General features: G+C 38.7%; 1 protein-coding gene across 2 annotated transcripts in view; it reads left to right on the top strand.

Moving 5' to 3' along the window:
• LOC149022492 (AP-2 complex subunit alpha-1-like) overlaps window positions 1–22,706 on the top strand; it is a 104,045-nt gene that overhangs the window by 15,752 nt on the left and 65,587 nt on the right. Inside the window, exons 1-5 of one of the 2 annotated variants that reach the window (XM_089150564.1) lie at window positions 5,331–5,862; window positions 6,029–6,100; window positions 6,183–6,275; window positions 11,842–11,943; window positions 12,135–12,232. In XM_089150564.1, coding sequence (XP_089006690.1) covers window positions 6,038–6,100; window positions 6,183–6,275; window positions 11,842–11,943; window positions 12,135–12,232 — 356 coding nt within the window. In that variant the 5' untranslated portion in view covers window positions 5,331–5,862; window positions 6,029–6,037. Of the gene's footprint in view, window positions 1–5,330; window positions 5,863–6,028; window positions 6,101–6,182; window positions 6,276–11,841; window positions 11,944–12,134; window positions 12,233–22,706 lie in introns of those variants that run through there. The other variant, XM_089150563.1, reaches the window with a different exon arrangement.

Here is a 22,706-nt window from a genome sequence, read left to right on the forward strand (position 1 = left end):
TAAAAAAAAATACATCAAGCATGATAATCAAAATATGAATACATGGGATTGTAGACCTCTAAATGTAGTTTAACATAAGTGATAATCACATTTATATCATAAGTATTTTTTTATAATTTATAATTTTAATTTTTTAGATAATATATTTTTTAAATACGAAAATTCAAAAAAATAAAAGAGGTGATTTAGAGGATGAGGTTTCCCAAAGAATTAAAATAGGGTGGATGAAGTGGAGAGGTGCGTCCGGGGTCTTATGTGATCGGCGTATTTCATTAAAGCTTAAAGGAAAATTTTATAGGACCGTTGTTCGACCAGCTATGATGTACGGTGCAGAGTGTTGGGCTATTAAAAAGAATCATATGGATAAACTCAGTGTAGCAGAAATGAGGATGCTAAGATGGATGAGTGGCAAAACTAGGATGGATAAGATAAGAAATGATCATATTAGAATTGGTCTGGGAGTTGCTCCCATAAGTGATAAGCTTCGAGAAAGTCGTTTGAGGTGGCATGGCCACGTTCAACGGAGACCTATAAATGCCCCTGTACGGAGAAGTGATATAATCCATATTGAAGGAACTAGAAGAGCTAGGGGTAGACCTAAGATAACCTTAGGAGAAGTGGTGAGAAAGGATATGTATAGTTTAGGCCTTGTATCTAGCATGGCCTCGAACATAACTGATTGGAGGGCAAGAATCCATGTAGCCGACCCCATTTAGTTGGGACAAGGCTTATTGCTGTTGTTGTTGTTGAAAATTCAAAAAAATAAAATAAATTAATAATAGAAAATTAAAATTTTCCCCCTAAAAGTGTAGATCAAAGCTTGATCATCAACATATATTTATACTACACTCACACCCATTGTAGAACCTTCTATTTGAAAAAAATTCAAATTTGGGGGAAAATCTTACATTTGTTGAAGATCACTTGAAATAGGTTTGAATTCGCTGTTGTAGATGTGTTGATGATGTCTAGAAGTTGAATCCCCAACAAATTCCGGCCAAAAATCGATTTTTCCGGCAAGAAATTGACTTGCAGCGAGAGGGAGGCTCGAGAGAGGCGAGATATGCTTCTCTCTCGAGCGAAAGGGGGCTTTTAAACCCCCTAAACTGGTGGAAAAACCACCTCAAGCGAGATCTAGCCGAGATATTGGCAAGATCTTGTGAGATGGCGAGATCTCGAGTCGAGATCTCCCATCTCTCTCTCGCCTCTCATCTCGTCTCGCTATCATGAGATAGCGAGAGATCTTGTGAAATCTCCCACCATGCTTATACCCCTTATGTGTAGGAGGATAATCCAAGAAAATGCACTTTAACCCACGAGGATCTAACTTTCCATGAATATGGTTGTTTCGGACAAAGGCAACACATCCAAAAACCTTAGTTGACACTATAAAGGCTGCTGTCCCTAAAAGAACCTCAAGGGGACAACGTTGGTTTAGGACTCCGGAAGGCATTCGGTTAATTAGATATGCCGCATAAAAACGACGTCACCCCAAAAACGAAGAGGCACATGCATAGTAAACATGAGGGAACGTGCTACTTTTAGTAGATGTCTATTCTTGCGTCCGGCAACCGAATTTTTAGGTGGAGTGTCGACGCAACTAGTTTGGTGTATGATGCATGGTTCGCTAAATAGGAAGGGAATACGCCACCCAAGTACTCAGTTCCTTTATCCGTATGAAGGATTTTGACTGTCGCCCCAATGTGAGTCCTAATCATATTATGAAAATTTTGAAAGCATGAGAAAACATCACTTTTTTGGTGAAGTAAGTAAACCCATGTGGTCCTAGTACAACAGTCAATAAAGGTAACAAACCATTTATGACCAGATACAGACACGGTCCGAGAAGGACCCCACACATTAGAGTGAATGACTGAAAAAAGAATTTTATTACGATTATCTGAAGTAGGATAAACATGCCTGGTCTGTTTGGCCAAAATACATGCCTTACAATAAAAATCATTCAAATTACACCTTTTAATCAGATCAGGAAGTAACTTGGACAAAATAGGTAAAGGAACGTGGCCAAGATGACTATGCCACTGTAATAAGGTAAAAAGTGTAGGAGAGAAGAGACCGTAGAAAGAGCTGATTGGGACCCATCCAATAAGTAGAGCCCCCCCTTCTGTTTACCACTACCAATCGTAAGCCCAATTTCCAGGTCCTGAAACACACAATGAGAAGGAAAGAAAGTTATTTTGCAGTTCATATCATGAGTAAGGCTAATAATAGATAAAAGATTAGTCGAAAACTTAGGAACATGCAAGAGTCGATTACCCATGATAGAGAAGGCGAACAAATAATAGATCCTGTCCTAGAGATAGGGGAGAGAGATCCATCAGCCGTTCGAACATCCTGAGCAAAAGCGACGGATGAATAAGTATGAAAAAAAGTAGATGAACCTGTCATATGGTTGGTTGCCCCAAAGTTGATTACTCAGGAGGGATAAGTCGAATTGACATTGTGACAACAAAAAATACCTGTGGGGAATTGTGGATCAACAGAGGGAACAATGACAGAGGCTATACTCGTACTGGAAGTCAGTACTGGAGAAGATGAGTCAAGTCTGGACATCAAATGGCGAAGGTGTTGGAGCTCATCTGAGGAAAGAGGTGTTGGAGTACTTAGGGTGTCAGAACTAGCTTGATTTGCAGATGCTTGATTGCTGCCCATAATTCCATTTCTAACTCCTCCACGGGAATTTGTTGGACGTCCATGCAATTTCCAACACTTGTCATTTGTATGATGCTATTTTCTACAATACTCGCACTTTACTGGAGGGCGAAAATCACTAGAACTAGATTTATTATTGCCATAACCAGACACCAATGCAGATCTATCAGATGTCTGAGTGTGTACCATAGCTGTCCTTTGATTGTCCTCTGTATCTACCATAGTATAGGCTCGAGCCAGAGAAAGGAAAGGCTCTCTAGAAAGGATTTGTACGTGAATTTGATCAAATTCTATATTCAATCCTGCAAAAAAATCATAAACTCTCTGTTTATCTTCCCATTGTTGATAGGCAATAGCATCTTCAGCATGCTTTGGTGTAAACTTCCTATAGAAATCTAAAGTTTGCTAATATCCCCGAAGAGTGTTATAGTACTGAGAAAGAGTAAGGTCCTTCTGCTGTAACTGATTGATTGTCCGTCTAATTTCAAAGCACTGTGCATCATTGCCAACTCTGGAATATGTATCTTTAGCAACTTTCCAAATAGTTGCCGCATCAGGAAGGAGGAGATAACTCTCTGTTATGCTTGATTCAATGGAGTGGAGGAGAAAACTCATGACCAAGCATTCATCTGTATACCACTTAGAAAGTTGCAGACCAGGTGTGGAAGGTTTGGTAGAAGTCCCATCAAGATTGCCAGTAAGACCACGAGCACCAACAACCAGGGAAATTGAACGAGACCATCTAAGATAATTCATCCCATTAAGTTCCACAGTGGTTATCTAAAGTGGAGAAAACTCACGATCCCTATGAATAGAAGACATAGGAGACTCTTTAGATGTACTAGATAAAGGAGATATGAGATTAGCCATCGCAAGAAGAAATCACTCAAATTTACAAAAAAAACCAGGGATTTTTTTTCTATTTACGAAAAAGTCCCTGAAACTTTTCGAATTTATGAAAAAGTCCATGAAACTTTTCAAATTTACGAAAAAGTCCCTGGTTTTATTCAAACTTGCCATGCAACTCCCGAACTATTTAAATTACCAACTAGCCCTCTGTGAATGCATCAAATGAAAGGGGTGCAAAAACAAAAGTTTCCTTTTTTTTGCAGGTTCTGCAATTGGATGAGCACCTGTGAACTGGGATTCAAAACAGCCCTCTGACCATAGGGTCTAGCAGATTGAACAATTATATCCTAGGGGTTCTCAATAGCTATGATTACTCTGGCTGCCAATTGAAGCTTAGCTTGCTTAATTGGCTGATGATCTGTTCTAGGATCCGTAAGGATTAGCAATCTTGGCTCGCTAAAAGATGTTTGGAGCTGATTGGTGAAGGTTCGTGGTGTTTTCTTTTTGCAGGTTCTTTTTCGTCAGCGAGTCTTGCTGATGGAGGTGCAGGAGTCTTCTGGAGAGATCGCTAAACAAGAAAGAAAGGCAGTTGAAGAAGGAAAAAAACAGTGATTGCAGCAGCTGCTTCCTTGGCAGCCAGGCGTGCTCTAAAATCAAGAGATCGGTAGCGGCAGCGGTAGTGAGGATATCGGCAGCGGCAGTGGCAGCGAGGGAAATCAAGAGAAAGAAAGTTTCTTCTAGTTCCCTCTTCTTCCCTATAATCAAATATTCGGCTCTTGATACCATGTTGTAATGTGAAGAAGTGCCCATCAAAGTATTTTATTCACAAGACCCCAACAGGGTATTAATAGTTACAACCTAGTTAAGCCCTATACTAAGTAGGAAAAGGAAATATAAAAAAAAATAGAAATAAAACTCTAGACTTATTAGGAAACATAATCCTATTGTAATAGAAAACCTCAGTCCATGTTTTCAACAAGATCACATTAGGAGGCGTTTTTGCGGCAGGAAGCTCAACTCAGATTTGCACAATGGATATTCATTCCATCTTCATGGTGTGGGTAACAGATCTGAGGGGGAGGCCATTGACAATGCTGATTCAGCTGAGGCACTCAGCATTCTGAAATTCCAGGGGTGGACCAGGTCGGGATATCCACAAGGGAGATGTAGTCAGCCTTGTGGAGATGATTGGAATGCTCCCATAGGCGAAGGAAGATAGGTTTGTTTTCTACTAACCAGGGAGCACCCTCGAGAGCTCGGTCCTCATTAGCAACAGTGTGAAATTTGAAGAGGAAAATATAGTTATCCAGATGGTTTGTTTCCAGGTTGCCAGAGACCTTCCATTGTTTGCAAAGGGAATATTTGATAATATTGAAGAGAAAAGGGGGGGGGGGGGTGGTTGAGCATCAAGGAATTGGCCAACAGTGGCATTGTGTCATTTCAGAATACCAGGTTCAAGGGAAGAGGTGGGGCAGTGGATGTGAACAGAGGGGATCGACAATTGGGGGAATGGAGCAGAGGTTTAGGCTTGGGGAAAAAGATGATTTAAAGCAGGGAAGAGGGAGGACCAGAGATGAGGGCCAGTGGAGGGAGGGACAGAGGGGGTGGGGGGAGTGTGAGGAGCCGGGGGAACAGGGGGTGGTCGCCGGTGTTCATCAGGGCATCAGAAATGGGGCAGGAGGTTGGGAAGGCTTTTGGAGGCTGCCCTATTTAATTTGATTTATTAGTATAATTACCTTCTCAAAACAAAATTTTAACATTTTGAAGGGGGGATTCTATTTTTCTGCTATAGCATTTTCCAAACCTTCACAAATACCTTGTTATGGTTCTTTTTAGTTGTTGCTGTTATTAATTTTATTATTATTATACTCTATTTTATAGTTATGCGATATTCATTTATACCCTTCTATTGGCACTGTTGTATAAGGACTCGCTTATATGTTGGTACTATCTCGTCCTTTTTGCTAATTGAGACAAGATTACATGAGTTCATAACTTAGTCATATTTTGGTTTTATCCCAGAATTTTACTGTAAACATATGCTTTCCATCCAAATTTGACTCTGATTTCAACAATTGTTTTTGGCTTTCATTTCAACTAAAGGAATTTATCCCTACTTGGCAAGATTTGGCAGGATGTTGGTCCTCCTCTGTTTTGGACAACCAAGTCATCCATTGAGATCGATTTCTCAAACCTTGGTGGGTACTCATGCATGTGCAACTCAGAAGGTTGAAATGGAATGGGGACTAACATTACTGGGAAGTAGAGATCATTCCTTGTTTGGGAATGTGACTTTGAAGTGATACTATATGAATATTCTATTGTATACCCAATGTGTAGGTTGGTCTTTTCCTTCTGATAACTATCAAAGTGTGTAGTTTTATTTGCTTTCTGGCTTGTTCCTGCCACTTTATACGGGTTATGAAAAGCCTTGATTTTGGTTCTTCTGAGATGGTTTCTTGGGGTTTGAACAACATAACATGTTCAGTATTTTTGGTTCTTACAGGTTAAGTTAATGAGGGCTCTTCAATACTTTCCTGCAACTGAAGATCCAAATGTTAGAAGAATACTTTTTGAGGTCAGTCTTTTCTGACTTGAATACATCAATGTTATACTCATAATGCATTAGTTGTGATTAACGTGGCTGTTGGCTTCTGTAGGTTTTACAACGTATTCTAATGGGAACTGATGTTGTGAAAAATGTTAACAAGAATAATGCATCACATGCTGTCCTCTTTGAAGCCCTTGCATTGGTAAGTTTGTAGCTTGACAGTGTTTCTTAGTGTTACTATGAGATGTATATTCATGCATATAGGTTAATAAGCGGGTCATTTCAGTAAATATAAGCCTTAGGTTGGTTGACATGTTATGGCTTTTGCTTCAAGGTTGTCTTTTTTGTTGTTGTTGTACCGTGCCAATTTGATGGACCTCGAAGTGTGGGTATGACATAGGAAGATGGGATGTATTAATTGCGTAACAGATCTTCTAGAAGTTATTTCCTTTCTTCTATTCTAAAGTTCTATTTTTGGATTTAGATAATTGTATTCCAATATGTTTGGCGGCAATTTTCAAACATACATATAGAGAATTATGATGTCCGAACCGAAGTAAAAGAAGCTCTAAGGTGGATAAAAGTAGGCAAGGCACTAGTTCTTGTTAAAATCTCAATAAAAGTATGGAAGAGCTTAGGAACCTATGGGCTAGCTTGGTTAACCAAAATTTTTTAATATTATTAGCACAAGGAAAATACCAGATGAATGGAGGAGAAACATCGTGGTCCGAATTTACAAAAATGGAGGAGAAATTCAAAGCTGTAATAATTATAGAGGCATAAAACTGATAAGTCATGCTACAACATTGTGGGAGAGAGTAATTGAAACCCGTTTGGGACAAGAAACCACTATCATGGAGAACCAGTTTGGCTTTATGTCGATAAGATCTATAATAGAAGCTATTTACCTTATTAGGAGACTTATAGAGTGGTTTAGAGAGTGTAAGAAAGGTCTTAATATGGTCTTTATTAACATATAAAAAACTTATGATAGACTCCCTAGAGCACTAATTTGGCAAGTACGAGAGAAAGAAATGTTGCAAGTGAATATGCGAACATAGTTAAAGCTATACATGATGGTTCGTTGACGAGCAAAAGAACAGTGTGGGGACAAAGTGGTAGAATTCCCAATTACAATTGGGCAACATCATGGATCAGCTATAAGCCCGTATTTATTTGCTTTTTATAATGAATGATTTAAGCAAAGACATTTAACATGAGGTTCCTTAGTATATGCCTTTTGTTGATGATATTGTTTTGGTTAAAAAAACACAAATAGGGATTCTATCATGTTAGAATCATAGAGAGCAACTTTGAAATTAAAATACTTTAAACTAAGTAGAACAAAGACGAAATATTGTGTCTAACTTTTGTCGTGATTGGACAGATGATGTAGTGGTGTGGTTATTTTATGTATCTAAGCCTAGTTAGTGGATGATGTCTCTCAAAGAATTGAAATAGGGTGAATGAAGTGGATAACTATGTTCAAGGTTTTCTGTGATTGTCGTATTTCTTTGAAGTTAAAAGGAAAATCTTATAGGACCATTGTATGACCAGTTATGATAGAGTGTTGCATCACATAGTTAAACTCAGTGTAGCAGAAATGAGGATGCTAAGATGGATGATTGCCAAAAACTAAGAAGAACAAGGTAAGGATGATCATATTAGAGCTGGTGATGTGAACATAAAGACCCCTTGCCTGAAACCCTAAGTGGGGCCCCTTGGATGGCTCCAAGAAGCCCCCTCGATCTGGCCGAACACCCTAGTAGGGGTATTTAGGGCATTTTAGCCCTCTTTTCAATGCTGGAATTATTTCCAGATTTAATCCTAGAATCTTATTTGAGTTAATTGTTTATGTTATGCTTGAATTGGTCTTAGGAGTTTTATTTTAATTAAAGTTGGTTCTGTTGAGTCCTTGGTTATCGTAAATTGACACATGTGCTTTGGAGTCTTAATTAGAAAAGAATTCAAGCATGTCTTATTTAAGTTAAAGTCTTATTTCAGCATTGTCTTTACTGATTAGATTCCAAATCAAGAGTCCATGTTAAGTGGTGGGATCCTTGTCTATTTAGGAATCCCACTGGGTCCTAGAGTCTTTTGAAAACTATAAATAGCTTGGGATTCTTTGTAGTTTCCAGTTTTGATGATTGAATAAAGTCGATTAAGTTTGAAGATCATGGTTTCCTAGTTTGGGGGGGGGGGGGGGGTTGGTTGAGTAAGAGTTTTGTTCAAGATCAGCACCTTCAACTTCAGGTTCTTCTTCATTCCAGCCATCTTCAAGCATTCAACAAGCAGCCTTTAGTCACTCCAGCAGCAGCCAAGTAAGTACAGAAATTCCCCACCCCATCCCCAGCCTTCCCCCACTTTCCTCTGCCTTGCACAGGCCAAGAAAACCCATCCCACCCCATCACACCTCCCTTTCTTTCTCTCTACCCTTCCTCTTCAGTCCCTGCCAGACCCCAGCACTTCCCTCACCCTCCCTCACACGGTCACACCTGCAAGGAGCCCTGCCCCCTCCCCTGTTCTGGGCACATCAGATTCCCCCCTGCCAGACCTCCGCAGGTCCTGGAAACCTTCGCCCCTCTTTTTCAGACCCCTGTCCATCTTTCCCACCCTCCTGCATTCCCCTCAGATCATTCTCCCAACAACCCCAGCTCCTGCTAAACCCCCCAAATCTGCCTTCTCTCTCTCTCTCTCTCTCAGTTCTATGTTTGTGGTGGAAATCAGAAAACGGGAAAAAAAAAATTCAAAAAAAGAAGAAAAATAAAACAGAAGAAGAAACAAAAATAGAAAGGAAAAAGAAAAGAAAGAAGAAAAGAAGAAAAGAAGAAAAGAAGAAAAGAAGAAAAGAAGAAAAGAAGAAAAGAAGAAAAGAAGAAAAGAAGAAAAGAAGAAAAGAAGAAAAGAAGAAAAGAAGAAAAGAAGAAAAGAAAAGAGAAGCAGGAGAAAGAATACAAGAGAGGTTTCAAGATTCTTCCCATATTGACCATTCCCTGACTTTTGTTCAACCCATATCCGTCCTTTTCCCAAGAATTAATTAGTTTCTTTTCTACCAATACTAGGAATAATAATTTCCCTTCCTCTTTATTTTTGTTACATCCCATATTGATTTCTGATACCATTCCCATCGTCTCCTTAGAACCCATCTGTTTTCCCCAAGTATTTCCATTCAACTCTTATCTATTTCAGAGCAAACCTTAGGTACCCATACAATTATTACATTATTTGTTGGAAGATTCTGGACGAATCCTATATTCCAGGGAATCTTTCTGAGAAACCCTAACCCTAGAATTGGATTACATCAGCTGATCTGGAAGTAGCTTCAATAAATGATAAACTATGAGAAAGTTAATTGAGGTGGCACAACCACGTAAGACAGAGGTCTTTAAGTGCCCTTATATGGAGAAGTGATTTAATGTAGATCAAAGGAACTAGAAGAGCTAAGGGTAGACCGAAATTAACCTTGGGAGAGGTGGTGAGAAAGGATATGCATGGGCTTTGGCATTGTATCTAGTATAGCCTCAACTATAGCTGATTGGAAGGCTAGGGTCCATGTAGCTGACTGCATTTAGTTGGGTTAACAAGGCTTCTTGTTGTCATTGTTGTACTGTTAACTTATTAGGTATGATTGGAACGTTCCAATTAGTTGCTAATGGATGTTTTTATTTTTTCTTCGTTTGACAATGTAAACTTTCTCCTAAGCCAACCACTGGCTTTTGGAGAATTGGAGCAGCTATTAATATATGTACTTGCTATACATTTGAAACTATATTCTTCTTGTTTATGAACACGAATCTATGGACCCGGACCAAATTGTGTGATGTCATGGTGTTTACTGCTGGAGTTTTAGGTGTTTCTGTTGGGTTCAATTGGAGACTTAGGTGGACTTCTTAGTGAAAGAGTGGATTCTGTTTGTAGGATTTGTTGTTTTCCTATGGTTTAGGCGGACTCTGAAGCTGTTTTGTCTTTAAATTTGTTACTTTATCTATTAATCAAGGTATATGTTGGATGTGATTCCTCACATAACCTGTTTTTGAGTCGTGTTTTATTTATTGGTTTGTGAATTGTGATATATTCTTCTAGTTCTTGTCAAGGCGTTTAGGCAATTCAAGGCAGTTACAGGGGGTGTGATCTGAAGCTACACCAGCAAGGTGACACCTGGGCAACGAAGAGAGCAGCAAAGCTCCTGGACTAAAGGCACTGGCGAAGGGAGGCCTTGACAACTATGGTTTTCATGTTATTTTATTTATTCCAGATTTCTCTCTTTGAAGTTCTGTCTTTAATTTCAAAAACCTAATTAATATCCCATCTTGTTTTTCTCTAATCCTTGTCACAGGATTCTCAAAAATTAACTATTCTGGTTCACATTCAAACTTGATTCTGTAGACATTTTAAATGTAGAAGACCTATCTTCGAAGTTTCAGGACTATCTAAGTTGTTTAATTGTGGTTACAAAGTTTCTTTCCTACTCTGTTTTTGGTTGATATTCTCTGTGTTCAGGCAATGTTTCAACTGGATTTCCCTGGTTTGGGTAGTCTTCATGGTATCAGTGTTCATTGAAAACTTAACCTTTGAATTTGTTTATGCATCTGGTGCTAAGGTGATAACAGTCATGATGTTAGCAATGATTATGTTCAAAGTTCTTTAGGGCTAGTGTCAGTATTCTGTTGTTTGCAATGAAGGTAATGTGCGGATATTAATGTATGTATCTAAATTGTGGATTAGTGGATCAGTTGTTGATTTTAAATTTGAATGAGATCAATAAAAATGATCAGTTGTTGATTTTAAATTTGAATGAGATCAATAAAAATGAATTCTTCATTTATTGGCCGAATCCTTTGGATTATAGATAAGTGCACACCTGAAATTGGTCAAATAACCTTTAGACTAATTCACTTACCATGCTATATATTTTATCTGAAGGATGATGTTAGGACTGTGTTTATTTTGTTTAGTATAATGGACATGTGTATTTTGGGTATTCAGTTCTAGAGCTACTAGTATGGCCTCAGTTGGACCTGATTGGAAGGAAAGAATCCATGTAGTGGACCCATTGTAACTGGGGCAAAGGTTTATTGATTGTTGTTGTAGTTCTATTTAGGGGCCATCTGTAATGTTGTATATATCAGAGGTATATTTGTCCCATTGTTGTCAAGCTGTAGCCTAGGCACCAGGCATGTGTTCAGGCTCCTTGGTTTCAAGACAGTACTTCCTTGACTATGGGTTACATTGCCTCTCTTTTTTTATTTATTTTATTTTTATTTTTTTTATATAGGCTTATATTCTGTCCTACAAATATTTCTTTGTTGCAAATAAGCATAATTATATGATCTTGTCATTACTATATCACATATAGTCGTATACTGCACGCCTATGGAGCACAGGGAGATGCCTTGTCGCTAGGTATCCCTCCAATGCCTGTATCCAGTCTCCTTGATGTGCTTCTCCTGAATGTTATTCATTAATGTATGGTCAGTCTGTAGCCCATGGTAGGAGTATTCTCCCTACCCTTAAGCAACAGTTATCTCTCCAAGTTTCTATGGTTCTTCTTCTCTCTCTTTCTCTTTCTCTTTCTCTCATTTTTTATTAGCACTGATTCCCTGTGTTTAATCACTTATGTTGTCTTGAGATGTATCTTCTTGCATACACTCGATTTTCTCATAACTTGAATCCTTGAATCTTTGCAGCTGTATGGATCCCATTGGATGTATTTTATTGTTCTTATGTTTTATTTATTATTTATCTATTTTTGAACTTCCCTATTGCAGGTCATGCATCTTGATGCTGAGAAGGAAATGATGTCTCAATGTGTTGCATTGCTTGGGAAGTTTATTTCTGTCCGTGAGCCAAATATCCGATATCTTGGATTGGTAGGTGTTCCCTGGAAGTAATGAGGTCAAATTACTTGAGTTCTCCTTATGGTATTCATAGCTTCATCTTGTTGAGAGACTATACTGGGGGAGATAGGTCTGGTATGCTTTTTGTGCACTGAGCAAGGTTATCTTGTGCGATTGATTCATATAGATAACTTCATGGCATAATGTGCATTACTCTTTTGCAGGAGAATATGACCCGGATGTTGATGGTAGCAGAAGTGCAGGATATCATCAAGAGGCACCAATCCCAGATACTTACCTCATTGAAGGATCCTGATATCAGGTTATACACACTGAGTTCTGTCACGGTCTGATTGCTGGTGCCCATTATCCTTATAATTGGAAGCATGGTTCAGAATCTCGGTTTCGGGGCTGATTTCCACCAGCCAGAAACCGAGATCTGATTGTGATCTCGAAAAACCTGGCCGAAACCGGGGATTTTTCCCAGCTTGCCTCGACAGGTGGTTTCAACACCAAATACTAGGTTTTTTCACCTGATTTTTGGTATACAGGCTATTTAAAGGCTTTTAGACATAGTGCATGAGCTATTTTCTATAAAAAATCACTTGAAATTGATTTGTATGATTTGTAAGTCAAGTTTACCATTATTTGTTAGAATTCACATTACTATCCTACTAATTTAGAAACACATAATGACAAATACAAATAGTTCTACTAGTACTTCAATACAATAACACCATTAATACAAACCATGGAGAAGACTCGCCTCGAGAGAGATCTCGCCACCTGAAAAAGAGATCTCACCATCTCGGTGAGACTCGGTGAGATACAATTTCGTCACCGGTGTCCCATCTCGGTGGGTTTTAGGGTCCCATGGGTAACTTGGATTTAGCTTAATTGGCCTTGCCGTTGGTGGCCTTGGGCTAACACCCTGTTGTTTCGTCTCCCTGTGGACCGATGTGTAGATTATGGTGCTGTTACACTGTATATGCCTTAGCTTATGAAAAGCAGTTATCATGCTCCTCTTCGTTTCTTCCTCCTTGGTTCTTCTCTTTTCGAATAAAATAATTATACACCATTGGTTCTATTGTCTTAAATCTAAATTCATAAGACAAGTGAGATGATTGATCTTCCTTGTTGTGTGTGTTGGTAGTTGCGTGAAATTTAGCCAAAATCCACAAAAGGCATTGGGTTCCCCCGTTGGCGGTTGGCGGTTGGCGGATTGCGAGATTGGCGAGTCTCGGCGGTTCCCCTCGCGTCTCGCCTCCTCTCGCTCGCCGGTGGCGGTTCTCGCGGTCTCGTGGTCTCCCCCTGTCCTAAATGATGTAAACCCTAAATTAAAGAAGCAAAATCGGTGTTTCTGGTCTCCACTTCACAAAACCTACGTTAATTCCATGAAGAGTTCGTTGGTGGATTGTATTTGTCTAAGCCTATCCTCTGAATGTGCAATATACACATCCCATGACGTGTTGTTTTGGTAGTCTGTAACTGCCCATCTTTAGGTTCTTTTGTCAACATGAGAAAAGTATCCCAATCTCGTAGTGGGTAACCAAGAGTATAAGAAGATGATGGAGGCATACGTGGGTGTGATGGGTATCCAAATATAGATTCTACATAAGATGACCCTATGCCTGATCCATCCCCAGACCCATGTGTAGACATAGTAGCAGATGACCCCCCAACACTCCCATGTAGATGTGCTTCAGAAGGAAAAAAATTGAAACTACGCACCATAGTTTGAGTAATGGTGTCTCACATTTATTTAAATGAATCTCATCTATCACATATTAATAGCCTTCTTTTTGGAGCTATGTTGTGTGGAGAACAATTTTATAGGCTAGAAATTTTTCAAAAAAAGTATGACTACACGAGGGGGGAAAAAATCACCTCCATAGAATCATAGTTTTGGACTCTAAACCATACATATATCAAATTCAACAACATCTAACATGTATTCATAGGTGTCCTACAAAATTGTATCTTGGGGAAGAACAATATTACCTTTTCTTGTGGGGCTATTAGACACCTTCAATCCACCTTCCAAGAGCCAGTAGGAGATTCAATGTTGAAGAAATGCTGAAGGTTTGTTGAAAAACCAAGAGTTGAAGCCGAGTTATGGAGGAGATGTCAAAACAGAGATGAGGCCAGGCGAAATCTCCCCAATCTCATCGAAACCAGTGACTTTGAGTCACTTAACTGGCAGTTTCAATCATTTCGGTGGAGATTTTGACCAACTCGAACTGAGACATGTGATTCTTTTTTCTTCTGGCAGTTGCTTCTTGGTTCCTTACGAAGCTGAGATTTGGTTGAAGTTTCAGTTGGTTTCAACCAAAACTTGTACCCTGATTCCAAGTGAAAACCAAATTCTGAACTTTGGAAATCTGTTGTGGTTGTTATCTTTCCCATTCGTAAGTACTTTTTCCCCGCCCCCTCCTCACCTGCTCTATGAATATGTAATGGCAAATAGAGGTTCCTTTATGATTTTCCCGACGATTTAATGAGTGGTTCAAGTGTTGCTTCAAGCAAGTTTTTTCCCACTGTGAGGATGAATTGCTGAGAGCCTGGCTGGTGTACAGCGAGAACCGGAACCAAGGGGCTGAGAAAGTGCGGCTGGTGAGAGCTGAATATCCGGCTGATGTGTTTTATCTTTTTCGTTTGTCTCTTTAGTCACGGTAATTGCTAAGATCTTCTGAAAATGATGTAAGAGCCCTAAAAGCACCAAGGGCTGGCCGAATCTATCCAGGGGTATTTTGGTCATTTTACCCCTCTTTTGGATCTCCAGTAGGGCTAGGTAGATGCAAAATGCTGTTAAGATACTTCTAAATTTGGTTTTGTTTGGTCAAGTTATTGAACAGTCCTTGTCTAAGCAGAAATCCCAGTTGGAGTCCAATTTTTGAGTAGGATTTCCTTCTAGAAGTTGGTTGTTTAATTTTGCAAGTTTTCTTGTTTAGGAGTTCTGTAAAATACTTCTTTTCTGGTTGTCTTATTTAAGGTGTTGAATTGTAAAAGGAATCCCAATCCAAAGTGGATTCAACTTAATTCAAGTCTATGTAAGTTTCTTAAGTTGAGTCTTACTTGGTTTCCTCAAGTCTAAGGCTATAAAAAGTTCCCATCCTCATTGTAATCAATTCAGTTTTGCATTGTTAGAATTTTAGCACCCATAATCAGCCTAGGGACTGAAAGGAAATTCAGAAAAGAAAAGAAGAATAGAAGAAGAATGAAGAAGAAGGAGAAGAAGAGAAGAGGGAGAGAGCTTGTATGCATATTCTTTGGCTCTCCCTTGATATTTTATTTATAATGTAAAATCAAGTCTTAGTTTAGGAAAGTTTCCTAAACTAAGTTATAGCAAAAAGAAAATTACATATTGCATAGAATCTGCCAAATTTACTTAAGAGGAAACTAGCCTAGGGAGATTACTTGTCAACTAAGCAATAAGAAAAATAGGAAGTAACCAAAATAGAAAGCAATTAAAAATAGACAATAATTAAAATAAAAAGTAACTAAATTAAAATTTTCCAAAAAGGAAACTCCAAGCCGCAGCTCCAAAACTTGTGCGCCAGGGCAGCATCTCCATAATAGAAATATTTTCACAATAGAAACTTGTTCAGCTTGTGCTCTAAGGGTGCTGCAATTCTCAACACTCCCTCTCAAGCTGGAGTATACACAAAGAAAACTTCAGCTTGGATAATAAGAATAAACTTGAAAGGCAACACCGGTCTTGAAGCGTGTAACAATAAAAGACGGTGATAAACACTGAGAAAACTTCACCTAGGAGATAACCCACATCAACTTAAAAAAAAACATTAATTCTTCATGTCGAATGATTCATCCAATAATGAGAAGAATCCGTGATTCATAAGTATAGCAGCATCAAAGGCACTATCCAAATAATGCTAATTATTAGGGGGGGGGGGGGGCCTTCACACTAACAGATAAAAATTGCAGCTCCGTTGTCCACACACAACCTTTTTGAAGAAGGCAAAATATAGGCAAAAGTATAGGGTAGGTAAAAGGCAGTATTGGTTATTGTTGACCAAGTAGGTAGCTAAAAGGCAGTATAAGTCACACCAAGTGGGTAAGGTAGTATGGGTTCCTATAGACCAAGTAAGTAGATAAAGGTAGTATAGGTTACTAAAGATCAAGTAGGTAGGTAAAGGTAGTGTAGGTTACTACGGACTAGGTAGGTAGTTAAAAGATATTATAGGTTACCATGGACCAAGTAGGTGGATAAAATGCAATATGGGTTGTTGCGGACTTGATAGATAAAAGGTATACAATACCATCTTTAAGTAGGTAGATAAAAAGCAGCCAAGTAGATCGGTGTTACTGTAGAATACCATCTTAGGAGGATAAAAATCTTCACACATAATACTCTTCAAAAGACTTGAACAGATATAGATTAAGGCTCCAATCTCCTCCTCACATGTAGCATTACATGTGGATAAATAATGACTGTAAATTACCAATATATCAAAATCTGAACCGAGGAACCACTTGGGTAGTTGAAGGCTGAAGGAACCATATTACTTGATGAATCCAAGTACAGGAACTTCCAATCATTACAGAAAAAAATTCTGAACCACCAACATCATCTCAAACGGAGAATCCAAGTACAAGAACTTCCATTCATTACAGTAGAAAATTCTGAACCACCAACATCAACTCAAACGGGGCAGTAGCAAAAGTAGTAAACCATTAGCAGTAAGGGAAGCACCAACAATATCAGAGGAAGTGTGATAACCTGCAATATGTCCCAGGGATCCAAAATATAGCAAATTAACTGAGAGGAAATTATTGCAGAACTAGTGACCATTAATATAACGTTCCATCTACCAGAAGAATAACACCATCGAACTCAATTTTGGTAGACAGAGAACCAGGGAAACAATGGGGCTGCGGTCGATTCAAGTAAGTAGGACAGCATTACCATCTAAACAAAATTTTCCAAGTGCTATATCACCTGAAACAATTAATAGTGGCAATGGAGAAGCAATACAGTTGAAAATTTTCAGAGCAGAAAGAATTGGGGCAAGTAGCAGAATTCATACGGCATCAATAGAATTTTCCAGAGCAAACAATTCAATAAAACAGGGGCAACAATAGTATATCTTGCAGCAACATTATAAGTAGGACTAGTGATCTTCCCCAAGAGTTCACATCGACATGAAGGTTTGGCACCTTGATGTCGGCTCTTCGATACTTGGGGCTGTAGTATGTTAGGGTTGGGCTGTTTGCCCATTAAAGGGTACGTGAGTTGAATTTAGAATGTCGTGAGACAGTTTGGTCCATTCCGGTGTGGGTGTTAGACCATTGAGAGGACCTTTCCCTAGTACGAGAGGCCGGGAAGGGCGCACTTCTGGCGTATGAGTTATCGTGCCCATATCACAGTAGAGTATGAAGGCAGCAAAACAATATCAATATCAGGATCACATCCTATCTGCCAGAAGAATGATTGATTGGAGTCGGTTCTAGTAAATAGGTTACCACCAAACCTAGGGCAACAAATACAACATCTTGTAGGAAACCATATAGAAGCAGTCTAGCAGCAACAATAACACCAACCCCGTATGGCATTGAGGTTACCAATTGAAGAGTAGTAGCAGTTGAAGAAATCACATAAAAAAAGAAAAAGAAAGTTGAATTGAGGCAATAGATGCAGTCCAGACTCCAGAGAACCAAAGTAGAGTCAATGGATAGAGGAATAGTTGTTGTTTCGGCTGGCGCAGGGCTATAGCAAGTTTGACAGGTCCTCTTGTGTATAAAAAGTTCAACTGGTCTCTGGATTCTGCGATATTGGTAATAGCAGGTACATAGATCACGTCATGAATTGTGAAGAAAGATCTTATATATAATTAATGCTGCAAGGGGAGGCTATGCACCATGTAGAGAGGAAAAACAGGGAAAATTGATCAAAATTGAGAGAGAAGAAGCAATCTGTAGGTCGAGTAAACCTGACTTTGATACCATGTTAGAATTTCGGCATCTGTAATCAGCCTTGGGACTGAAAGCATATTCAGAAAGAAAAGAAGAAGAGAAGAAGAGAAGAAGAATGAAGAAGAGGAAGGAGAAGAAATGAAAAGGGAGAATCTTGTATGCATATCCTTGACTCTCCCCTAGTACTCTATTTATAATGTAAAATCAAGTCTTAGTTTAGGAAAGTTTCCTAAACTGAGTTACAACAAAAGAAAATTATATATTGCATAGAATCTACCAAATCTACTAAAGAGGAAACTAGCCTAGGGAGATTACTTGTCAGCCAAGCAATATGAAAAATAGAAAGTAACCAAAATCAAAAAACGACTAAAATAGAAAGTAACTAAAATAGAAATTATCCAAAAAGAAAACTCCAAGCTGTGGCTCCAAAACTTGTGCCTAAGGCAGCATCCATAATAGAAAATTTCCAAAATAGAAACTTGCGCACCAAGGCTGCTGCAATTCTCAACATGAATGTTGAATAAAAGATCAGACTTTGGATCCGTGGGGAACAAAGCCCACGACCTGGGTTTTTTTTGAGGGGTATGAGTTTTGTTCAAATTCTCAAGTTGTTCTTCATCTTCTCCAAAGCCTGCGGCCAGCCATAAAAAGTCCAATTTTTTGCAATTGATCAACAGCCCCCTTTCCTTACGAGTAAGCATTACTGTCCCAACCCAACTGTAGCCTTCCCTCTCTTCCCATTCCGTCGCACCCTTCTTTTTGTATTTTCTTGAAATGTCTTGAATTTTCGGACTTTTTCAGAAACCCAAATTTTAATGTCAGATCTACACCAATCTAACCATTATATATGTCCCAAACTGTATGAAATCCATCACCCTTACCCTAGTGACCTTAGAACCTAATTTGACCCCATTCTGACTGTCCCTATTTCAAGATATAATTATTTTCTTGAATTTTCATACTTCCTAAGACCCTAGAAGCAAGAACTTTAATATCTTTTGATTTGAGCCATCCAAACCTTGCTAAAGTTGGGAATCATATCCCTATATTATTACCTACATTCCCTCCAAGTTTCAACCCATTGTGAAACCTATAACCCAAGCTTCCATCTCAAGGAATTTAACCCATATCTCCCACGGGATGGGTTTCGTATCTTTGAGATTCTTAGAACATGTATGACCACAAAACATTACCTATGCTTTTCCTCTAGTATGTCATCCCTTCACAAAACATTACCTATCCTTTCCCTCTAGTAAATCATCCCTTCACAACCCATATCACAAAGGATCCCGTATCCCTAAATTCCCAAAACCCTAGAAAACCTAGAAATTACAAAGCCCTAAATTCCGTAAACCCTAGTTTGAAGAATAATTCTGCAATTTAAAATTCTGTTAAACCAGAATTATTTTCTTCTTTTTCCACCGCTAAGACAGCTTAGCCGAATCCTATTACCCTTCCCCATCATACCTACATCAACCCTAGATGCCCGTTAGGCCCTAACCCTAGCCGCAGGGCATAATCGGACTTTATCAGTTGCTGTCCAGTTGCAGTTTGCCCTAAACGGAAGAATTGAAGCCCTAGATTAGTGTTGGTTCTTAGAAAGTGGATGCTGGCCCACCCTGGGTTACATCAGAAGGCTCCAATCTGAACTCCAATTATTGCAGACTGTTGCTGCTGCTATCATTAAGAAGGCTAAATAAAACCTTCAGCTCCTGCTCTGCCCTGTATTTTCAGCAAAATTCAAGCTTGCGTGACTCCAGATTTCCCCCCCCGAACCTGCTTTTGTAGTACAGAAACAGAGGCACAACACCCCACCCCCAGCCAATATACCAAAACCTCCACTTGATCTTAATTCCAGTTGAACTTAATGGTTTGTTTGGCCTGCAGAGCTTAGCTTTCTACTTAGGTGTTACGATCATATCTCTGAACCTAGACATGAAAAGTGGCTGTGATTTATGGGGTGGTTTCTCATTACTACAAGCTCCACTCGGCCACAGTTTAAGTCTCCACTGCTGGCTGGATGTTCTCCATTGTCACCTTTATTTTCTGAGTCAAACCTTCTATTTTCAAGGTCACTTCTCCTTCTGGTGAACAGTATGGGACCAAACTGAAGGTAATGCTTCATCCCATCAAGTCTGAAACTTGATCCACTTTGCAGTCCAATCCCAGTACTTCATGTTGAAGTATATGCGCTTTGAAATATTTACTGTTCACGGTAACAGTAAAGTATGATATTTACTGTTCACGGTACTGTTCACGTGAACAGTAAAGTATGATTTTTACTGTTCACGTTAACAGTGAAATCTGTTTGTATGATGTTAGTGATGCTACTCTACTTTCTATTTCTAATGTAGGAGTCTTTCTACATAAGTTTTGGTAGTTTCTAAAAAGCATAGTTTCTATTTTGGTGGTGGTTTCTATTTTCATAACTTTCTATTTTAGGAACTAGGAAGTTACTAAAGCTGTAATTTTTTGTTTCCTTTTTTTCTAGAGGACAATTACTTGTCTCTCAAGTTGTATTAGATTCATTAGAAGCTATAAATAAAAGGGCTCTGTGATTCTAGACTCTTAAGCAAGAATCACAAGCCTCTTCTACTAGTTCTTCATCTCTCTTCTGTTTTTTTTTTCTCTCTTTTCTTTGTTCAAGTTCAGCTGCTGTTTTGATTATTTAATGCTTGTTTTCTAACATGGCATCAGAGCAAGTTTAATCAACTTAGGGACTGTTTTCTCTCTCTCTTGGCTGCCCAGCTTTTTTTTCCTTTTTCTTATCTAGGGTAGCCCCAACCTTCGCTGCAGTAATTTTGCATGGCTGTCCTTCTTCTTTAACTTTTGAAGCACCAAGTATCTATGTATTAATACTACAAAAAGGCCCTAAGCTTTCTGGGGATATGTCTACCTATTTGATTCAACTGAGGCTGCTACGGCCCTTTTTTGTGTGTGCAAATCTGAAGTTCAATTTGCACTATACTGATGTCTTGGGATTCCTCTTGATTCTTGCAAAGATATGCCATAATTCGGATTGCAAGACCTAAGTATTGTCTTCCATTGTTTGTGCTATAAGTTTAGTTGCAAGTCGTATACTAGTACCCCTGTTTCATTGAATTTCTCTCTTCTAAAAAATTCTGCTGCTACCTTCTTGCTTTACTATTTCTTCCGTTGTTTATTTCAGAATCAAGTTTAGCCTTCTTTTTATTTAATACTTCTACAAAGACCTAGAGGACTATTTTTCCTTCATATCGAGATTTGTTAGAGTTTCAAATCTAGCAGAAGTTTGCTGCTATGGTCCGAGATCTGATATTATCTGCTACTGCAACAACTGTTATTGCACTTCTTCCGAGTGGATTGCTGCAACGACTACTGCAATTTTGAGATTCCAAGCTGGTTCAATATATATTTTTTTTCCTGATCTAATTTGCTCTTGCCTAAGGGTTAGCGGTGGTCCAGAATTTTTTCCCCCTTGGTGCTGCTCATCATTAATTGTCCACGTGTAATGCTACACGTGAGGGGGAGAATGGTACCTTATTCTATATCTACTCAAGATGTGCTGATGGATATTATTTGTGAAGATCTTTGTCCTCAACTTATGGCATTCTACAACGATATCATTACATGTCTTTACCTATATTATCCTTTACCTAACTACTTGGTCCGTAGTAACCCATACTACCTTACCTACTTGGTCCGCGGTAACCCATACTATCTTTTACCTTACCTACTTGGTCCGCAGTAACCCATACTATCTTTTACCTTATCTATTTGGTCCAAAGTAACTCATACTGTCTTTTACCTTACCTATTTGGTCCAAAGTAACTCAATATTGTCTTTTACCTTACCTACTTGGTCCACAATAACCTATACTGTCTTTTACCTACCTACTTGGTCCATAGTAATCAATATTGCCTTTTACCTACCCATCATTTACATGTTACTTGCCTTCTTGTGAAGCATTTATATGGACATTGGAGTTGCAATTTTGAAGATTTAGCGTTGGATATTTCTCCCTACTACCTGCATTTTGTGGATAATGCCTTTTGCCTACCTACTACTTTCCTTCTTATGAAGCATTTATATGGACTTTGAAGTTACAATTTTGAAGATTTGGTGTGGAAATTGCTCCCTACTACCGGTGTTATGTGGATAGTGTCTTTGATCCTGCTATACTTGTAGACTTTGTTCGTCTTCAACATCGTTGATTGTTCTCATTATTGGATGGTTCTTTGGACATGAAGAATTAAAGTTTTTTAAGGTGGTGTTGATTATCTTCTTGGTGAAGTTTTTCAGTGTTTATCGACGTCTGCTATTGCTACACGATTCAAGATTGGTGCTACCTTTCAAGTTTATTCTTATTATGCGAGCTGAAAGTTTTCTTTGTGTACACTCCAGCTTGAGGGGGAGTGTTGAAGTATATGCACTTTGAAATATTTACTGTTCATGGTACTGTTCATGTGAACAGTAAAGTATGATATTTACTGTTCACGGTACTGTTCATGTGAACAGTAAAGTATGATTTCATTTTTACTGTTCATGTGAACAGTAAAATCTGTTTGTATGATGTTAGTGATGCTACTCTACTTTCTATTTCTAATGTAGGAGTCTTTCTACATAAGTTTTGGTAGTTTCTAAAAAGCATAGTTTCTATTTTGGTGGTGGTTTTTATTTTCATAACTTTCTATTTTAGGAACTAGGAAGTTACTAAAGCTGTAATTTTTTGTTTCCTTTTTTTCTAGAGGACAATTACTTGTCTCTCAAGTTGTATTAGATTCATTAGAAGCTATAAATAAAAGGGCTCTGTGATTCTAGACTCTTAAGCAAGAATCACAAGCCTCTTCTACTAGTTCTTCATCTCTCTTCTGTTCTTTTTT

This window comes from Hakea prostrata, chromosome 3, assembly GCF_041222555.1.
Source record: "Hakea prostrata isolate BN-2017 chromosome 3, UWA_Hpros_2, whole genome shotgun sequence".
Classification (NCBI taxonomy): Eukaryota; Viridiplantae; Streptophyta; class Magnoliopsida; order Proteales; family Proteaceae; genus Hakea; species Hakea prostrata.